We start from the raw sequence: 19,482 nt of genomic DNA on the forward strand, positions 1-19,482 counted from the left end.
AGAAGTGGTGCATCCTTAGGTGAAGGATGATTACCTTTCACAGTTCCAACAAATGGATGAGTCTGGTTCCAAATCTAGAATTTTCATGGCAAAGAAACCTGAATGCAAAATACACAAGTTTCCAACTTACACCTGTGACCATACACATCCAGTTTAATCTAAAAAGGGGTCAGGTCTGCTGTGTACATGGAGTTGCTGTTACAGATTGCAAAGACTGTATATGAATTAAGTTATGAAGACTCTTTTTCCTGGGGCAATAGTAGTTCCAGACAGGAGACTGTCTGGAAAAACACAGGGAGGAAAAGAAAAACTCAGAATAAAGTCCTTTAGGAATCTCCTAAGTATTTTTAGAAAACATTTCTGAACTAATACTTTTGGTGGCATAAAAGACAGAAAATTCAAAGATGGGAGATGTCTCTGAGATGTCATAAGAAATTAGACCTGCTAAGGTAACCACCAGGGAAAGGTGTCTGTGGACAGTGTTTCTTCATTTTTCTCTAAATGGTTTGTTCTAATGGATTATTACTGTTTTTATTTTTATTTTCCAAGAAGGGAAATCACTTCTATGTTCTTCTAGTGATAGACTCCCAAAGGAGAAAAGGGTGACTATTTAATTTCAGTCATGAATGTTGGGTGAATGATACCCTACGTAAAGGTGAGAGAAGTGCAAATCTGTATCCTCAAATCAGAAAAGCAGAAAGTCTAAAACCTTTTGAGATGTACTGAGGGAAAACAGGAAGATGTTCTGGTTGAGGCTAGGCTGTACTTGAGATAAAACTATCAAATAAAAGAAAACAACAGCTAAAGACCATGCCTTTTTGACAAAAAGGTGTTTCTGGTTGACTAGAGCAGCCAAAATGGCTAAGTGAATAGTTTCCTTGGTGTTTTACAAAATACAAAAGTTCTACTTGTAATTTCAGCAATGAAAGTACACTCTGAACAATTAAGAGGATTAGAGATTTCTAGACACTGCACTGAGAAACTTTTGATGAAAAAATATAGAGCCCGGCCTGGGAGCTTTAAGAAGTAAACCCTATTAGTGCTATGAAGCAGCCATGTTAAAAGATCTGTTGAAAAAGTGTGTTTTACCTCAAGGAGCCTGTGTTTTGTCTTCTGAAGAGAATTGCAGAAACACCTCTCAAAGGAATTTTTCAGAGTAAAATACATTGCATGTGGAAATCTTGTATTTCTGAAGCAGCATTCTGAACTGGTTCCTGGTTCTGTTTTCTGCTTTCTTCTCCCAGGGACCTTCTTCATCTTTCTCTGCATAAAGCAAAGCTGACCCTAGAGCTTTTGTAGGGTCTGACATGGGACAGTAGACTGTAAATTTATCATTCATGTAGAAGGTAAGCAAGAACGAGCTGTTTAGGGGGATTTTGCCTGAAAACAATTGTTATTCAGTCTGGACAGTAATGTTTTCCCCTTCTTCCTTTTTTTCCCCCTAAAGCTTAATATGTTGTGAGAGTCTCTACAACCTTTTTGATGGACTTTCTGTTGCACCATGACAATGTTCGATAGAGCATCTCTCTTGCTGTGAATTCCTTGAACTTACCTTGTCACCCCATCTCAATTATGTTTTGGGCACAATATGCAGTATGGGCTATACCTTGTTTTAGATGCTCCCCAGAGCTTTACAAATGAAAGGAATCCAACAATTGCCTGCAAAATAATTTTATAATGCATGGTGTATCATTTTTATTTGTAAGGGTTACTGCTGTCTACAAGGAGCTTCACAAGCATCATTTAATTTTTACAGAAATCATTCTATGTGATGGTGAAAAATGAAAAATTCTTTGGCTTTGAAGCCATTGTTTGAGGGTATCTCATCCTAAACTTCCTTCAAGACATTTCTTCGTTCAGCCACTCCAAAATTCACTATTTGTTATAGGAGTTACTGAAGGTTAAACCTGGCATGAGCATTTGAAGGATTTAAAAGCATAGCATCCTGTAGATGAAATAGAGCAATAAAAAATTTGCATGATTACTGAATCAATATTATACCATTTCCTGTATACTGAATTCCTTCATTTATGGTGAAAAATACCTGCCTGTTTACTTCTTATCTTCTGCAAATATCACGCCTATTTTTTTACCCCTCCTTTTTCCTCCTCCCTTTGTATGTCCTCCCCTGCGATAGAATCCATTGCATCAGTGGATATTATATAAAGTGAAGTTTTCAGTGGAGTTTCCAGTTCACCCACCTTAGCCACCATGGGGCTAAAAGTTGCCAGCCTTTTTATGCTCTGGCTGGCTCTTTCCTATGCAAATGAAATAAGAAAAGGTAAGCTCTAGAAATGAAATGATAGCAGATTGCCTCCTGGAAAAGAGGGAGAGAATTAAAATACCACTGTAGATGCAGAAAGAGGCAGTGCATTTAAATAACGCACTGGTGTTTTAAGGTGCCTTAAATTTCTTAAACTTTCAAATACTGACGCTACATAGCTCAGCCAACATAGGTTGATATTGCTCTCTTTGGAGAGATTAGTACCTCTATCTACTGCATTAATCTCTAGTGCTTGGAAAATGTTTTCAGTGTTACTTTTCTTCCCATATGTTGAGACTTTCCTAGGTATGGCAACTACTTGGCAGAAAGCAACTACAGGAGTTTGGGAGGTTCGTTGTTACAGCAATGAAGAAAGTGGATGATTGTGCCTTCTGTTACTTTGGAATGAGATAAATACTTTCTTCAAAAGTGAATGTAGTAACATTGGACAAAGCTCATTTTGTTATTCAGGACTTTAATAATCCTTCTGTAAAAGCTCTAATTTACTCTATTTGTTATCAATTTTGTTTGAAGTGTTGAAATGGAGATCTCATACTGAAAACTATTTTTTAAGGAATAGGTGATGAATTTCGTGCAGTGATCAGGTTTGGGGTATTGGTCTTGGTCTGCTGCATCTTGAATTCAACAATGGGAGGAAAGCATTATCTTGCATTTGGTATCCCAGCTGTGAGCTCTGGGAGAATCTCTGTGTAGCCTCCCTTTTGGGGAGAGAAGCATACCAGCTTGGCTGGATGTATCTGGTATGATTGATACCATCACAGTACAACAACTTAAGAGATCCCTGCTTTCGCAAATTAAACACTGCGAGAAAATCTTGTGAAGATGAGTGGCATGTGTGCTTTTGGTACCTTGGCAAGCTTCCCAAGTATGCTCAGGTTTTATGTTCACCCCTAATCTACAGCATCTTGAGATTTATCACATACTGTGTTAATTTGTATTATTTGTTGGTATAGATGGCTGGGAAGGGAACAAATATCATCATCTTTTGCTACTGCAAAAAAAAAATATTTTTTGGTTTTTTGCTCCTACCATGGTTATTTTCTGACCTGTCTTCTGAAGAATTTATATTCTGTAGTAATAGAAATCACTACTTCTGTTAGGAAAAGAAGGAATGCTTTAAAAATTCCTGTTGTGCACAAGTCCTTTCATAACATTTAACCTATTTGCCCTCCAGAGTAGGAATGGTACTTCCTTGGTTTCCTGTTTCCTTTCTAGTGCATGTTGCATCAGGGAGGAAAATAGCTCTTAGCAATATTTAATATTGCTAAAAATAATACTGTGATTCAGAATAAATTCATATGTTTGGCAAAGTAGCTCCATTGCACTGATGCACCAGCTTGTTAGTGGTCAGGAGGTTAAGTTTCCCCACCTCCTGCAGACAAGTTCCTTCATCTCAGTGAGGATTATAAGATATACCCAGGTCTCAGCCATATTTGTTAATGTCTTATTTTCCATTAGAGATTCACATCTCTTCTGCTTGGTAGGCAGATACTTGATCAGGCTTGAGATCTGTGGAATCACTGTGCACATAATTGCAAGTGGTTTCTACTGTAAAATGCAACACTTACCTTTTCCTGATGCTAGCTCATTCATTTCACTTTTTTCATGCCTATTTCTTTTTCATCATTTAACAGGAAGGACAAGAAACCATGGCCACTATGTCTGCAGCACTTGGGGAAACAACCATTTCAAAACTTTTGATGGAGACATCTATCAATTCCCTGGCATTTGCGAGTACAATTTTGCTTCTGACTGCCAAGAATCTTACAAGGAGTTCTCTGTCCACATTCAGCGTGCTCTGAACAGCAATAACCACCCTGAGATCCAGTATATTCTGATAACAATCAAGGACTTTACTGTGTACCTCAGACCAAAACTGGCTGTAGTGGATGGGCGGATGTAAGTTCCTTTAGTATAGTAGCATTTCAGAGAAAAGTGCTGGGAAGATAAAAGCAGGATTGATCTTTACACAGCTGTCTGTATACCATTAAAGTAACTGCTACAAGCATTTCCACAAGCAAAAAAAAGCACTTTGAAATCCAGTATAAAAATTGCTTTGGGGAGGGGCTTTAGTATTAATCGTCATTTCTACACTGGCATAAGGGATGGTTTAAATACAAGTCAGGAAGAGGTTTGAGTGAATTGTTCTTCTTCTAGTTGTGCAGGAAACAATGCAGCTCATGAACCAGATCTTTCACTGGCACAAAATGACATAGTTTCATTTGTTTTACACCATCACCCTGAGTTTACCTTAGCAGATGGTCTAGCAAATCCTCAAAAATGAAGATGCATTTCTCCATGGTCCTTTTCTCTTATTTTACGGTAGAAGAGAGGGGTTTTTTTCTGATCTTCATAAATAATTCTTTAAGGTCCGATGGCCATTCCTCAAGGGATTATAACAGATATAATGCAGTTCAAAATTTACACTGTAAAATTTGTATGTGGCAATATGTACTTTTTCACAGTGAGCTGTACTATATTTCTCCTCCTGTAACATGGTTGCACAAGGGACTAGTTTGACACCATTACTGGTGCCAAGTAGTGTCTTAATCTAGCCTTTCCTATCGTCAGCCTATCCTTTCAGTGTGTGTATATATACACACTGAAACAAGTGAAGCAACTCATAGGTTAAGACATAGTTCTGAAGAGGGAAGAAACTGGCTGTTAGTATGTCAGCGTAAGTTTAAAAAAATCCTTTGTATTGTCATTGTAGGACTGGGTTCTGCCCAGAATTCAGGTTTTGCTCTGAAGTTTGGAAGCCACTGCAATGAAAATCTGTTTAAAGATAGAAAATAATGTTCAGTTTTCAAAGGATCATACCAGAATGAATAACAATATGGCATGAAGTTACAAAAAATGCATTCTTGCCCCAAATTGAAAAAGCCCTTTCTTGTGTACTCAGGTCTTAAAGTTCAGAAATCCTTTAAAAATGTTTTTTCTTAAACCAAGCCTCTCTTCTTCTTAGGTAGTGTTCATAAAACAATAGATCCCTTCTGAACAGGTTTTTGCTGCATGGGGGATTTAGTTTCTTTGTAGAACTTAATTTCGCATATTGCTCTTTAAATGACATATGATCCATTGTCATGTAAAATAACATTTCACACTACTGAAGTGAAAATGGTAAAGTAGAAAAATGTATGAATTTGCCTTTTGGCACCAGATCCACTGATTGATTGAATGTCCTAGTATTAGAAAAAAAGAGAAATATTCCATGTGTGATCGCTGAAAGGTGAAAATCTGCCCTATGTTTTATAATCCCCCTCCAAAAACATTGATCAAACAAAACCATGATCCCTTAAGGCCTCATTGTCCAGACGATAAACAATGCAGCCAAAAGTAGAAATAATGGTTTCTGAGTTCCTGCCTGGTATTTAGATGTGTAAGTCATTTGGCCATGTTAAAAATGCCTGAGGTAAATAGTTGGAAAAACCCCAGTGGCAGGAAATTAGGAAATAAAATTCTCCCAGTCAAGAGACTAGTTAAGAGGAGATACGCATAGACATACATGAATCCTGATAGGTAAAAATTATATTGACAAATCTGTAGAAAATGAACTTGTTATTTTGACTGGATTCCGTTTTACACTACTTCTGTTTGAACAGACTCTAGTTCTTTAGATTTTATAGGATGAGGTTGCTTGCCGCAATCCCTTTATTGCTGAATGAAGTTCAGCAGTGTGAGTTGTTGCATAGTGGACTGTAAGACAGACATACAGGAGCAAGAGAGAGGTCTGTTGAATTGATTCTTTATCAGACAACACTGTCTATGCTCAGTCTTCTGCAAAGTATCTTATGTCACATTAACATGCCTTGCTGTCACCATTAACAAGCTTGGTCCTGTCAACTGAAAACTAATGAACTAACTAATGAAACAAACTACTGAATTCCTCTTAACACGCTCCTTTTTTTTTTCCAACTTTTGTTGGCAGTCCCTATATCTGCCTGTGCTTTTTGAACTGTCTCTTGAGGAGGAAGATCCTTGCAAAGGAACATTCATTCTCTCTGAAATGGTTGTCAGATCTTTTGGTAAAGAAAAGCTTCCATTTACGTTGTTACTTCTTTCATTGAAGTAAATTAGGAGTGAGTATTTGAATATCCTCTGTTAATACCACAACGATGATGGATTTTCCTTTGAATAAATTAAAGACATCGGACATTTTTGCTTTTTCTTAAAGAACCCATACCCTTGGGGAGGCTTTGCCTCTGAATTTTTTTTGCCTTTTAAGGGAAATGAGTTATCACGTCAAGTGTCAGAGAGAGAGGATTTTTTGCCTCCTTAAAACAAGGCAACCTGTGCAGCTAGGATCAGGTAGACAGAGACTTGTTTCTCCATTCATTGGGGGATTTGGCTTATTACAGACATTCATGTCACCCCTTATGTTTCTGTACTAATGCAAAGTCTCTGATTTTCTTCCTAGTGTGAAGACACCTTACTACAGCTCTGGTGTGTTCATTGAGAGCAATGACATTTACACCAAGGTTTATGCCAAATTAGGCCTGATTCTGATATGGAATCAGCAAGATGCACTGATGGTATGTATCATCCAAGTCTTTTTTTACTGGTATTTCCTGGGTTTAACAGACTACTGTATACTGAGCAGAAGTAGAATCTCAGGAACTGAATAGAGCTGGAGTGTTAGGCTGACTCATCCAACTGACACTCCTAGTACCTTATTTTAACAACATAAAGTTCCTTTCACTGCAATGTGATAGAGGTAGCAGTATGGCCTGCAGATGATCTTACTAGTCTCAAGAAAGGGAGAAGAAGCTTTCTGAGAAATAGCTAATGTTTTTGCTACAGCACCCCCACAATCCAGCCTGCATTTTCCTTCATTTGTCTTTTAAAGGACTGCCATCGTCGACTTTCCTAATTTACAGCAAGACTTAAATTTTATCCCAGTAGGGAAAAAAAGGAGAAAAAAAAAAAGTCCTGTGATTTTAAGAATGCTTTCCTTTTCATCTTTATCACCATGGTGGTTACTGCTGTTATTAAAATACAGGAGCTTCAGTCACTTCTTTCTGTTTTCTGTGTTACTTTTTGCATCTAACTGTGTGTTTATTGACTATGTTACGAATTCATTTGCAACAGCTATTTATCTAAGAGTTTTGGGTTCGCCATCAGTTCTGTCATTTAGCAACTTCCCTTTTGAGTAAACATATTTGCTTTGGAATGTCTTAATGGTGCAGATAATTATTTTCTGTTTTTTTCTTTTTCTTTCCATTACCTAGGTGGAGCTGGACAGCAAATTTAACAACCATACATGTGGTCTCTGTGGCGATTACAATGGAGTTCCAATCTACAATGAGTTTATCAATGGAGGTGAGTCATCCTACCATACTGTCAGTTATCACAGAAGATAGGCTGATAAGCATTGTACATAAGAGCATCACAGGAGAGCAAATTTCACCTGAGAGATTTCTGTGATTGCCCCAGAGTAAACATTATGTTCCAGTGCTGCATTCCTGGTCTAAGGTTATTTTATTCCACATGAATCATCTTGTTATTTTCTCTACTGGCTTTCTTTTCTCGTTACCACTTTAGAATTTTCAGCACACTTAGACATAATAGACATAATTCAGAGCAGACACCTGTGTCTGACAGGCATATTTGGTACCATAGTAACTGTTTTCCTTGACCAGTAGATTCCCGGGAATCAGGTGCTCCTTGTTGTCAATTTTTGGGGCTCAGCAAGTCCTCTTTTTTTCTCTCATAGTTACAAGCTACAATTCAATAACGTATGGGAATTTACAGAAGATCAGCAAACCCAATACCAAATGTGAAGATCCTGATGAAACTCAGGCTCTTCCAAGCTGCAATGGGCATGTGAGTATTCCTAGTGGTGAACTTCACTTGCATGGGCACATGGAGACATCCTTGTGCTATGGGCAGTTAGTGTGTGAGGAACTGGGAAGACTTTGTCCCTTCCAGGGCAAATGGTTTCTTCTTCCTCTCTTGAATAACTGTTGCTGTTCAGAAGACAACAGTTTGTATGACAAGACAGAAAGTCTAGAAGCTCAGGGGCTTACAAATCCCTTAAATATTGTTACTCTTCCTCCTTAGCGCAATGAGTGTGAGAGGTTGCTGACTTCCTCTGCATTCGCTGATTGTTGGTTACGTCTTAATTTGGAAATGTACATCCAAGCCTGCATGCAGGACAAGTGTGCATGTAATGGAAATGAGGACTCCTTCTGCCTCTGCAGCACCATCTCTGAGTATTCTCGTCAGTGTTCGCATGCGGGTGGCCGGCCTGGTGAATGGAGGACACAGTACTTTTGCCGTAAGCAGCTATATAAATTTACAAAGAAACAAATATTTCATGGATGTAGCACTGTGAAGCATTTAAATTCATTCCTTCTTTACAAAACTGTAGGCATATACTACAAATTTCATACCAGTAGTGCAATAAACTACATACTATGTTCTTCCTGTTTTCTTCTTCTATTACCCTTGTTATTAAGAAATGTCTTTCAGCAAGTAGAAATTCTGTTTCATTAAAAAACTGTGAGGTCTTATGCTGCAGATGTCTGGGATAATTTGATCTATTTGAGACCGAAAGAAGAAAATATAAAAAGCAGGGAAAGCAGTTCAGAAACAGACAAACATGCTTTGCCAGATGGAGTCTGGCTTAGGACACCACTGACTTGAGGGGAGTAGGGGATATGATCTGTGGTTTCTGAGGAATGATGGACTTTACACTCAAATAACTGGTGGTGACTTTCCCATTCTTTCAGCCAAGACCTGTCCTGATACCATGATCTATAGAGAAAGCAGCTCACCCTGCATGGATACTTGCTCACACTTGGAGATCAGCAGCCTTTGTGAGGAACACTACATGGATGGCTGTTTCTGCCCTGAAGGCAAGTGTTATTCTAGCTATTGTATACGGAACAATACCAAGAGCTCTGGCAAAGCAGGTTATAGCTAAAATATTAAATGTAGTCAAATTATATCTTACTAATTAGTACTGCTACTCATTATTTCCCCCCCTAGGGGAACATAATTATAAGGTTTTTAAAAAAGGAGGTCATAATTGGTTAATTAATAAATGATTTTATAGTTATATTAACACAATGACAGGTAAGAAATCTGCTTTTTACCTTTCAACAAATGGAATTCTGCTAATATGTAGAAAATCATGCTTTTTAGGTTGAATAATTCTGAGACAATGGACATCATTTTCCCAGAGAGTGCTATGAGGGTCAGTGAATGAAATTCTCAGACTTGCTGTCAACCTTAGGAAAAAAGATTACAATGATAGTCTACAGAGTATGCCAGAAGGACTGAAAATCTAAACATGTAAAATTCTGAGATTGTTCTTGTATACTTTTATTAAGCTTTTTATCTCTGTATAGTTATATAAATGGATAGACTTAGGTTTTCAAAGCTGGATAAAAGTGTTTTCCATGTGTCTTACATTACAAAAATTAGAAACAGTGTTCTTCACAGTTTTTATAATCTCAGCCTCTGTTTTCTGTGTCAAGTTGAGAGCATGCCTCCTCTGAGAGTTTCTCTCTGTGGAAATTGCCGATTTCAGAAAGAGCTGGAATAGTTTACTGTTGTACTTTACAGGAACTGTGTATGATGATATTACTGAAAAAGGTTGCATACTTGCTAGCCAGTGCTACTGCAAACTCCATGGAAAGGAGTATTCACCTGGAGAAAGCATTATCAATGAATGTGAAGAATGGTAAGGATCATGGTTGTTTATACACCTTTCTTTGAATGATTGTAAATGGATCTGCATTTTTCAATCTTCCATTTAGTCATAGCAGGCTTCCTGAAAACATTCTGAACTTAACGTTTATGTTGCATGTCTATACAGCCGATTGTCTGAAAAGTTTTCTTGTATCTGTGGCATATGGCAGAGGGAAAATCTTAAGGAAATGGTCAAAGATACAGTTTTAAAACACCTGGGGATATCTTGCTGTTTGCGAGGTATACAGATGCTTTCAGTCCTCTCAGGTCCTGTAATATCTACAAGCATTTTTTTATTATTTGTTTATAGCACCTGTGATTCAGGCAGATGGACGTGCAAAGATTTACCCTGCCCAGGCACATGTTCAGTGGAAGGAGGTTCCCATATTACCACCTTTGATGGGAAGAAATACACCTTCCATGGAGACTGCTACTATGTGTTGGCGAAGGTACTGTGTACTGGAGGGCTTTTCTCTTGTAAATACAAGTGTCTTTGTGCTGATATGTAACAGTTGTGAATTGTTGTTTTATTCCATCTTTATGGGATGAGGGAAGCAGAAATGCTAAAAGCTGTACTGGAAAATTCGGGATGGGCTGTAATAGCCCTAGGAGGGAGTTGGGCACTTACTGCAATGGGTGGTTAACTTAGATAGTAGACTACGTATACTGTCATTATTCAGTGGAGTCCTTCATGTATAAGAAATCAAAGGATCACTCTGGCTGCATGGATAGGTAGACTGCAAAAATTAGCAGTTCTCAGGATTAGAAGCTCTCAGCCAGATCTGTAATAGCTCTTTCTGTGTCTGAGTGTCAAAGTCAGCTAGGGAAAGGAGCTAGGCAGCTATTTCATTTATCTGTCCCTAAAATTTCTGGTGCCTGTTCTTCTAGAAAATGACAAAGATCTTGTTGAACTAGAAACCATACCACTGAATTTGTTTGAAAGACGGTTCAGCTTCCAGCAGCACTGCTGAAATGGTGCTCTTAATAGTTAAGTTCTGTAGTAATTGTTATTGTAACTGATTACTTTAGTCTTTGTTTTGGAAATCGTCTTGTGAGATTTTTGATTGGACTAATGGACATTTATTTCACTGTGATTGTAGGGTACTGTAAATGACAGTCATGCTCTCCTGGCAGAGCTGTCTCCCTGTGGCTCCACAGACAGGCAGACCTGTTTGAAGACTGTTGTGCTGTTAGTAGATCACAAAAAAAATGTAAGTGTTCTGTGGATTCTGCTAGATATGTTGAAAAACAGCATATTTCCTTTACTGTGGAGCAATAAGTAATTCTTCTGGAGTCACTATTGTGGATAGATAAGGCACCTCAGCCAGGCTGAAAAACAACTCGGGCTTCTGCCTCGAGAACTCAAAATAGACCTAAACTGAACAAAAGGTGAGATTCAAATAAGATAACATTTTCCCCTCTTTCCTTCTCTGCTCTGTGTTATATGATTATTCTCACTGTATTCCAGGCTGGCTGGAAGTAAGCGTACCATTCTTCCTCCCCTCACAGTATTTTACTTTATTCAGATATAATTTTATAGATCTAATTGAGTCTTTTCTAGAAGAGACCCCATCCTTGAATGTTGATACAATCCAACCTTCTTAAATATTTATATTTTCATTCACTTTAGTATTCTGTTTGGTTTTGGGAATATCTAGACTGTATTTATACATAATTTTACATACATGTACACATAATTTTCCTCCCATGTTTCTGGTCTTCCATGTCCTTGCCAGCATAACTAGAACAAAACCAAACCAAATCAGAAACCCATCATTTTATGTTTCTGTATGTGCAGACTAGCATTTTATGAGGAAGTTTAACAAACCGCTTTCTTACCGTGCCAGAATCATACTAAACCATTACACTGAAACTGTGGCACATGCATTTATAGGGAATAGGAGCTTACTATAGATCCTGAAGGCCCAATATTTTCTTTTACTTGCTGAAAACAAGGTGCCCAATATAAACATGCTTTGCATATCATTACTGTTATAAATTGTTGTAGGCAGGTGTAAGTGAAATACTGAATAGCAAGATGAAACCTTACTTGAATTCTACAGGTCTGCTGCCACGTTCCATTTTCAGACTGATTCTTCCTTTCAAAGATTTTAAGTTCTAGTCACAGTCTAGATGTGCAAAATGTTTCCCCTCTTAAATTTTTTTTTTTTATTAATTACTTTTCCTCTCAGTACCTGGAACCTCATTGGTTCTACTTGCTGTTATACAGGTGGTGGTTTTCAGATCAGATGGCAGTGTGTTACTGAATGAGATGACAGTGAATGTGCCTCATGTGTCAGGTAAGGGACATAGCCTTGTGTACCATGTGTCACACACCTGAATTCTCATGTGAGGGTGTATTTTTTCAGAGGCAAAAGTGAAGATAGGCATATGAAATTTGTTTGGATTTTGGAACAACTTGGGGATGAATGTGATTTAATAGTTGTCACTGAGAATTTCATGGCCAGACTGACTCTGTATACAGCGGATAATTGAGAAAAATGTCCCTTCAATTTTTTCATACATCCTGAATATACTTCAGAATGTAGCTTGGGAAAGAGGAATTGTCATGGCTTAAATTTAAAGCAGATAACTTAACCTGCCTATAAAGAGGGGTATTTAGCACTTTCCAAGTCTGGCTGCATGGTGTGGGCATGTCCTGGCTCTCAGTCCTGGTGAGGCTCAGGCATGTCTACCTCACCACACTTCTTCACCATGTTTTTCTTTTTTTCCTGTGGGAAGAAAGCCTGACAGAAGGTAACTGCTGTATTTTCTGGTCAACCAAGGCAGGAAAGAAGGATGTACTGTGTAGCACCCTGTAATCTTCCCAGCTCACTTGAGACATCAGCATCTTTTTATATAACCAGTGGATTTAGACAGACACTTTCAGAGGCTTACTCAGATCACCTAATTTAGGAGCCTAACTTCTTGTGGAAGGTCACTATCAGACAGCAACTGTGAGGTCTCAGAGTAACTTTTGAAAGGAATGTAGAACTTCTCTTTATCAATCCTTTTTAGGTGCGTTCAGGCAAGCACACTGACAACAGTATGTGTTGCTTCTTATTTACTGGCCTATCTGCAGATGGCAACTTACTTGCAGGAAAGTAATTCTTTATCTGAAAGGACAAGTATTCATGGGATGATATGTTCATGAATGCTTGTGCAAAAACAATTACAGTGTGTAGCTGAAAGTTTAGAGAAATTAAAGTGCTCTAGGCAATAAAATAGATCATCTAATAAGTAGATTAAATAGAGTATATAATAACAAATTTGCTATAAGAAATTGGTTAGGCAGTAGTTGTTTTTTGGACTTTAGCAAAGCTTTTGATGCTGTCTCTCAGAGTATCCTTCTGGACAAAATGTCCAGCATACAGCTAGACAAGTCCATAATACATTGGGTGGACAATTGGCTGACGGGTCAGGCTCAAAGAGTTATAGTAAATGAGATTACCTCAGGCTGGTGGCCTGTCACCAGTTGGGCTGCCCAGGGCTCAATTTTAGGGCCAGTGCTCTTTTATGTTTTTATAAATGGTTTGGATGCAGGAGTCGAGTGTACATTAAGTAAGTTTGCCAATAATACTAAATTAGGAGAAGCTGTGGACTCCCTTGAGGGTAGAGAGATCTAGATAGACTAGAGAGCTGGACAATCACCAACAGTATGAAATTTAACAAGAGCAAGTTCAGGATTCTCCAGCTGGGATGGGGTAATCCTGGTTATACATACAAACTGGAGGATGAGAGGCTGGAGAGCAGCCCTGCAGAAAGAGATCTGGGGGGTTGGGTCAATGGCAAGTTGAATATGAGTCAACATAACCTGGCAGCCAAAAGGGCCAACCTGGCCTGGGGTGCATCAAGCACAACATAGCTAGCCAGTCGAGGGAGGTGATTGTCCTACTCTGCACTGCACTGGTGCAGCCCCACCTTGAGTACTGTGTGCAGTTTTGGGCACCTCACTATAAGGACATCAAACTATTAGAGTGTGTCCAGAGGACGGCGACCAAGATCGTGAAAGGACTTAAGGGCAAGACTTGTGAGGAGCACCTGCGGTCACCTGATTTGCTCAGTTTAGAGAAAAGAAGGCTGAGGGGTGACCTCATCGCAGTCTACAACTTCCTCAAAAGGAACAGCAGAGGAGGAGGTGCTGATCTCCTCTCTCTGGTGACCGCTGATAGGACACGAGGAAATGATATGAAGCTGTGTCAGGGGAAGTTCAGATTGGACATTAGGAAAAGGTTCTTCACTGAGCGGGTGGTTGGTCACTGGAACAGGCTCCCCAGGGAAGTGGTCACGGCACCAAGCCCGTCAGAGTTCAAGGAGCATCTGTCTGACAGTCTTAGTCATATGGTCTAGTTTTAGGTAGTCCTGCGAGGAGCAGGAAGTTGGGCTTGATGATCCTTACAGGTACCGTTCAACTCAATATATTCTATAATTCTATGATTCTAATTAGGAAGCCCGGTTCCTCCACCATGCTGCTTTTGTATGTCATTTCTGCTGATTTTTCTATAATGGCTTGATTAACTCATGTATAAGCATCTAACATTTTATTAGTAGTAGTATTTAGCTATGTATTGGCTTGTAGAGACATGCCTATTACTTATTGTATGCAACAGTGCTGGGATAATACTTTCTAAGAAAATCTCTTGCTCTTCAGATTATGTAGCATTAATGAATTAGTATTGAAGCTGTATTGCAGAAAATCTGAATTTGGTTCTGATCCCAAGGATAAGTCATTGTAGGTAATCAACTTGTAAAGTTAGAGGGGACCAGCATTGTATCGAGTTGGCCAGCAATTTTTAGAGGAAAAAAAAATTATTAATTTGATCCTGATCTCAGAGTTTTCATGGCAGCTGATACCTTAAAATCTAAGAAGTCATCTTTCTTTCAGCAGCCTATGTGTGTGTTTACTGCACAGTTCATGTTTTGTTTTTCAGCCAGCTTCTCAGTATTCAAGCCATCTTCCTACTACCTTGTTGCACAAACTTCTTTTGGGCTTCAGCTGCAGATTCAGTTGTTTCCAGTCATGCAGCTGTTTGTGACTGTGGATCAATCAGTTCAAGGAAAACTTCAAGGCAAGTGTCTATTCAAATGGGAAGAAAAGCCATGCTGTTCCGTAGCCGACGAGTCATGTATTCTTTACAAGAGCAATAATTCATGCTACTTATTGATTCAAGAGGAGGAAACTAAAAGCAGAAATCAAAACATTGGAAGAGAATTGGCTCAAGCAAACTAGAAATGCATTTTTATTATTTCATATTGAAGTGACCTGTCACTCTGGTGCCAGCACCTGGATGTTTCTTAGAATATTCCTTACCTTTGTATTCAGTTTAACCTTTAACTATCCACAAAACCAGGCTTGTGGTGCATTTTGTGGTTTTAATATCATCAGAATGCATAAAGAATACAGGTTAGGGTGGTGATCTCCTGAGGCAGAGATATCTTAAGACTATTCTTCTCAAGAGGTTAGATATTTAAAATAGAGCTCCTAAATCTTCAGTACTTACAGTATGCATTAATACTGAGGTGGAATAATCAGCTGTAGGAACTTCTGTTTCTAATGTTTGTGATCAGTTGTCCCTTTCCCTTTGACCTTTTAGAATAAGAATGAGTAACAATTAGGTAAAACTTTAACCTTCTTTTTCAATAGGTCTTTGTGGAAACTTTAACGGAATGGAAGGTGATGACTTTAAAACAACAAGTGGGCTGGTAGAAGCTACAGGATCTGCCTTTGCTAACACATGGAAAGCTCAGTCCACCTGTACAGACCAGGTAGAAAAGCTGGAAGACCCCTGCAGTCTCAGCACTGAAAGTGGTAAGCACACTAATAAGTCAGATGGTTGGCTTCTGCCAGAAGGAACAGCATTTGCTGTATATTACTGCAACAGGTGTGTAAGAGTTGTAATGTGGAATTGAAGTTTTTTTAGAGGACTGCCAAATTAATAATTTCTGCAAGTATGTATACATACAAGCACTGATTTCCCATCAAATTGAAGTGAAATTTTAGGGGGCCACTGTAGAGGAATCCTGAGCTGGAAGATACGGAAGCAAGGTCATTAATTTATATTATCTGCAAAGGCAGCTTCTATTTCGTAGTATTATTTATCCCCATGTTTAACTTAGCTTTATGGTCCCCAAATGGAAAGGGCTGTCACAATTCTACGAAGACAAGTTGCAGCAATAAGATGATTTTCGATCTGTGATTGCGTCTACTGCTAGATAACTGAATCAGAGAATAGAAATAGATGTACAGTGATTGCATGTAGTTTCTCCACTCCCCGAAGTGCACACAGTTCTTTCATTTGTATTGTTGCATTGCATTTATGTGACAACATAACTAGACATTACACTAGGAAAATAAGTGAATGTAATGAATATAATTATATACTTTTAGTTTTCTCCTTTTTTTTTCAGCAAATTATGCTGAGCATTGGTGTTCTTTGCTGAAAAACTCAGAGGGTCCTTTTGCAAGATGTCACTTAATCATTGATCCTTCAGAATATTATAAGGTATTGTAATCCTGCACTCTTTTTAGTACTGCTTTATTTCAGATGGATGACTGTAGACATTTATCATTATTCAAACATTTAAGACATTATTGAGTATCATGCCCATAAGAGCTGGTGAAGTTTTTGCAGTGATTGACTGAGGTAGCATAGCATGCATCCAAAGTATCTCCTATGATGAGATTCTTAAGGAGTGCTGCTGAAGAAAAAGGTAAATTTGTTCTTCTGGTTTCTTATGTTTCATCTTTAATGTACATTTTTATTGGATTGGATATTTGAACTGGAAAGAAGATTCAAGAGGTGCAGGTGAGCACAGAAAATTTAAGTCTACCCTTACACAGTAGTTGCTATTAAGTCAGAAAAAAAAGAAAAGTAAATATTTATTAAGTTTCCTGTATTGTTTAGAATGTAACACCAAATAATTTTCATGCCAGAATCTCCATGGTTTCTTTTTCCCCTGTGCTCATCACTGTTGAGTGGTAAGTGAGGCTTACCTGAGCAAAAAAGATGGAATTCCTAAGTGTTTGCTCATACCTGGAACTCAGTCTGAGCTCAAATTTTGTGAAGATCTTCATAGATCTGATTAATATTTTGCCATTATGATTTTTAATTTTTATGGATCACTGCATTTCTAAGTTATAACTGAGAAAGAATGGTATCAAAAACCTTTAAGAAAGGTGTTGTTAGGAGGCTGGCTGCTTTTTAAAGGTTCCAGAGTCTTGGCTTAGGTTAGGACAAGAATCCAAACATTTTCATTGTGTATGAAATGATGCAGCACTTCCAGTCTGTGGTCTTTGTCCATTCCTTCCATTCTTCTCTGATTGAGGGAATTAATAAAAACAATGCCAGAAAAAGGACACAGGATATTTCATAGCAACTGAGTTGCAATTGCCCATTGGTTTCCTGTGGGCTTACTGACCCTTTTGTTCTTTTTTCAGAAATGTAAATATGACACCTGCCTCTGCGAAGACAATGAAGAATGCTTGTGTGCTGCCCTGTCCTCTTACTCGAGAGCCTGTGCTTTCAAAGGGATCATACTGGGAGGCTGGAGAAAAAATATTTGCAGTAAGTAGTGGAACTGTAATCCCTGTGGAATTAATTAGCCACAAGAAATAAGTGGGTTCTCTCCGAATTTGGCTGTCAGTGATCTCAATGTTAAGGGATTTGGAGTATCTTAGAAATTTCTAATGGACTTAAAAGAAACAGTGCTTACAATGTTTACTAATTCATGTTATATTCTTTAGCTGTCATTTGTTCATGACATTTAAAAAAAGAAAGCAATATTTTTCACTTTCACCTTCTTTCCCCAGTTTAAATAATAATGCTGTTTCTATCTTTGACTAATAATGGAATCAAGCCATCATGGCTTTTACATTGTCTTTGCTTATCAGTGTCTTTGTTTATCATTGTGCTCGCTTTTCATCAACAGTACAGTATTGTTGAGACCAGGAGTTTATTACGTTGTGCTGTCTCTCTGATTATCAGAATGTGAAACAAATACAGGTATGAAAATAGAAACTATTAGTAGCAGGTAAAAAGAAGTCTTCAACTGGTAAACAAAGTTAGGCTAGCATTACTTGTGACCTATGATGTTTTTGTACTTTAATAAAATCTAAGGGAGTATTTTTACCATTACATGCTGCACAGCCGAAGAAACCAAAATGGAAATGTCAAGGTCAAATGCTCCATCCTGCATCCCTTATTTATCAGTTTGTTTATTTTCCCTCCAGCTAGTGAAGTGTCTGCTTGCCCAGGAAATCAAATCTTCCTTTACAATCTTACAATGTGCCAGCAAACCTGTCGTTCCCTTGCTGATGGTGAAAAGCATTGCTTGCAAGACTTTCCTCCCATGGATGGCTGTGGCTGCCCATATAATACATACTTGGATAACCAAGATACCTGTGTGCCCATCTCCAAGTGCCCATGTTATTACAAGGGATCATACCTGGAACCGGGGGAATATGTCACAAAAGATGGAGAACGTTGGTACGTTTTACTGTGGCTTGTTTGTGGGGATAAAAGCCCTTTTTAAATTTGCTTATGAGGTGTTAACTGCTTAGCTTATTTTGGTGTTTTAATGAACATTTGTCATATGTTTCACACCATCTTCATGCTGAGCAAAGCATCACCCTGTGGTAATGTAATTTATTAATAATTGAGAAATGCAGCTTTGTTTGGAGGTGTGAGTACTGGCCTTCACAGATAAACACTACTCTGAAGCTGCACTGTTAACAGGGCTTTGTTGAGCAGAGGGGTAAAAGGAAGATAAAAGGCCAGCTATAGTGTTATGTTGCTGTTTCCTTTTCTGTCAGAGACAGATTACTTGTGTTTTCCACTGGAGGAAGGTCTGCTTGATATGTATTTACTGTAGCATAGGCTTTTGAAAGCAACTTTCATGATTCTGGTATTTTTTATCACGAACTCTGGCAACTGTTTGCTGCATGAATCATTAGTGCAAACTGTGAAATACTTCCTTCTCTCATCTGGCAGATGAAACATACAGGCCAACAACTTTGCTGCATATGAGTTGAATAGGCATGAAAATATACTGTGTATCCAAATGAAGGCTTTAATTTAAATTATCATTACTATCTGTTTCCTGAGTAATCAAAAAGCACAGTATTTAGGATTAATAGAATACCTGTAATTCCTTAAAACATAACCTTTCTGTGCATTATGCCTAAGATCTTGCTGCAATTTTTCTCCAAGTGAAATTTCGTGAGTGCGCTTCAATAGAGTTCACCTTGAAATATCACAGGACATCTCTGATAAATACTCTCAAATTTATATAAACAAATCCTTAGATTTAAATCGAAGGCACTGAGGTTACTTTTTTTTTGATTTCTGCTTACTTAATTTCTTTTCTAGTGTTTGCCGAAATGCAAAGGTCCAGTGTACTTCAGTGACAATAAAAATGAAAAGTAAGTGACATACTATAAAGTATAATAAAACAAAAACCATAACCCAACCTCCAAACCCAAACCTACACTTTCAATTTGAATT

The 19,482-nt window shown here is 38.2% G+C and overlaps 1 protein-coding gene across 1 annotated transcript in view; it reads left to right on the top strand.

The window, feature by feature from the left end:
- Positions 1 to 19,482, top strand: part of MUC2 (mucin 2, oligomeric mucus/gel-forming) — a 72,926-nt gene that overhangs the window by 13,258 nt on the left and 40,186 nt on the right. Inside the window, exons 3-18 of the mRNA XM_041129341.1 lie at positions 3,919 to 4,183; positions 6,702 to 6,816; positions 7,513 to 7,603; positions 7,998 to 8,107; positions 8,345 to 8,561; positions 9,016 to 9,141; positions 9,854 to 9,971; positions 10,290 to 10,428; positions 11,080 to 11,190; positions 12,210 to 12,279; positions 14,911 to 15,048; positions 15,624 to 15,788; positions 16,388 to 16,482; positions 17,418 to 17,544; positions 18,210 to 18,465; positions 19,348 to 19,400. Of these exons, the coding sequence (XP_040985275.1) occupies positions 3,919 to 4,183; positions 6,702 to 6,816; positions 7,513 to 7,603; positions 7,998 to 8,107; positions 8,345 to 8,561; positions 9,016 to 9,141; positions 9,854 to 9,971; positions 10,290 to 10,428; positions 11,080 to 11,190; positions 12,210 to 12,279; positions 14,911 to 15,048; positions 15,624 to 15,788; positions 16,388 to 16,482; positions 17,418 to 17,544; positions 18,210 to 18,465; positions 19,348 to 19,400 (2,196 nt within the window). The remainder of the gene's footprint in view (positions 1 to 3,918; positions 4,184 to 6,701; positions 6,817 to 7,512; positions 7,604 to 7,997; positions 8,108 to 8,344; positions 8,562 to 9,015; positions 9,142 to 9,853; positions 9,972 to 10,289; positions 10,429 to 11,079; positions 11,191 to 12,209; positions 12,280 to 14,910; positions 15,049 to 15,623; positions 15,789 to 16,387; positions 16,483 to 17,417; positions 17,545 to 18,209; positions 18,466 to 19,347; positions 19,401 to 19,482) is intronic.

Source organism: Aquila chrysaetos, chromosome 16 (assembly GCF_900496995.4).
Source record: "Aquila chrysaetos chrysaetos chromosome 16, bAquChr1.4, whole genome shotgun sequence".
In the NCBI taxonomy this organism is placed as follows: domain Eukaryota; kingdom Metazoa; phylum Chordata; class Aves; order Accipitriformes; family Accipitridae; genus Aquila; species Aquila chrysaetos.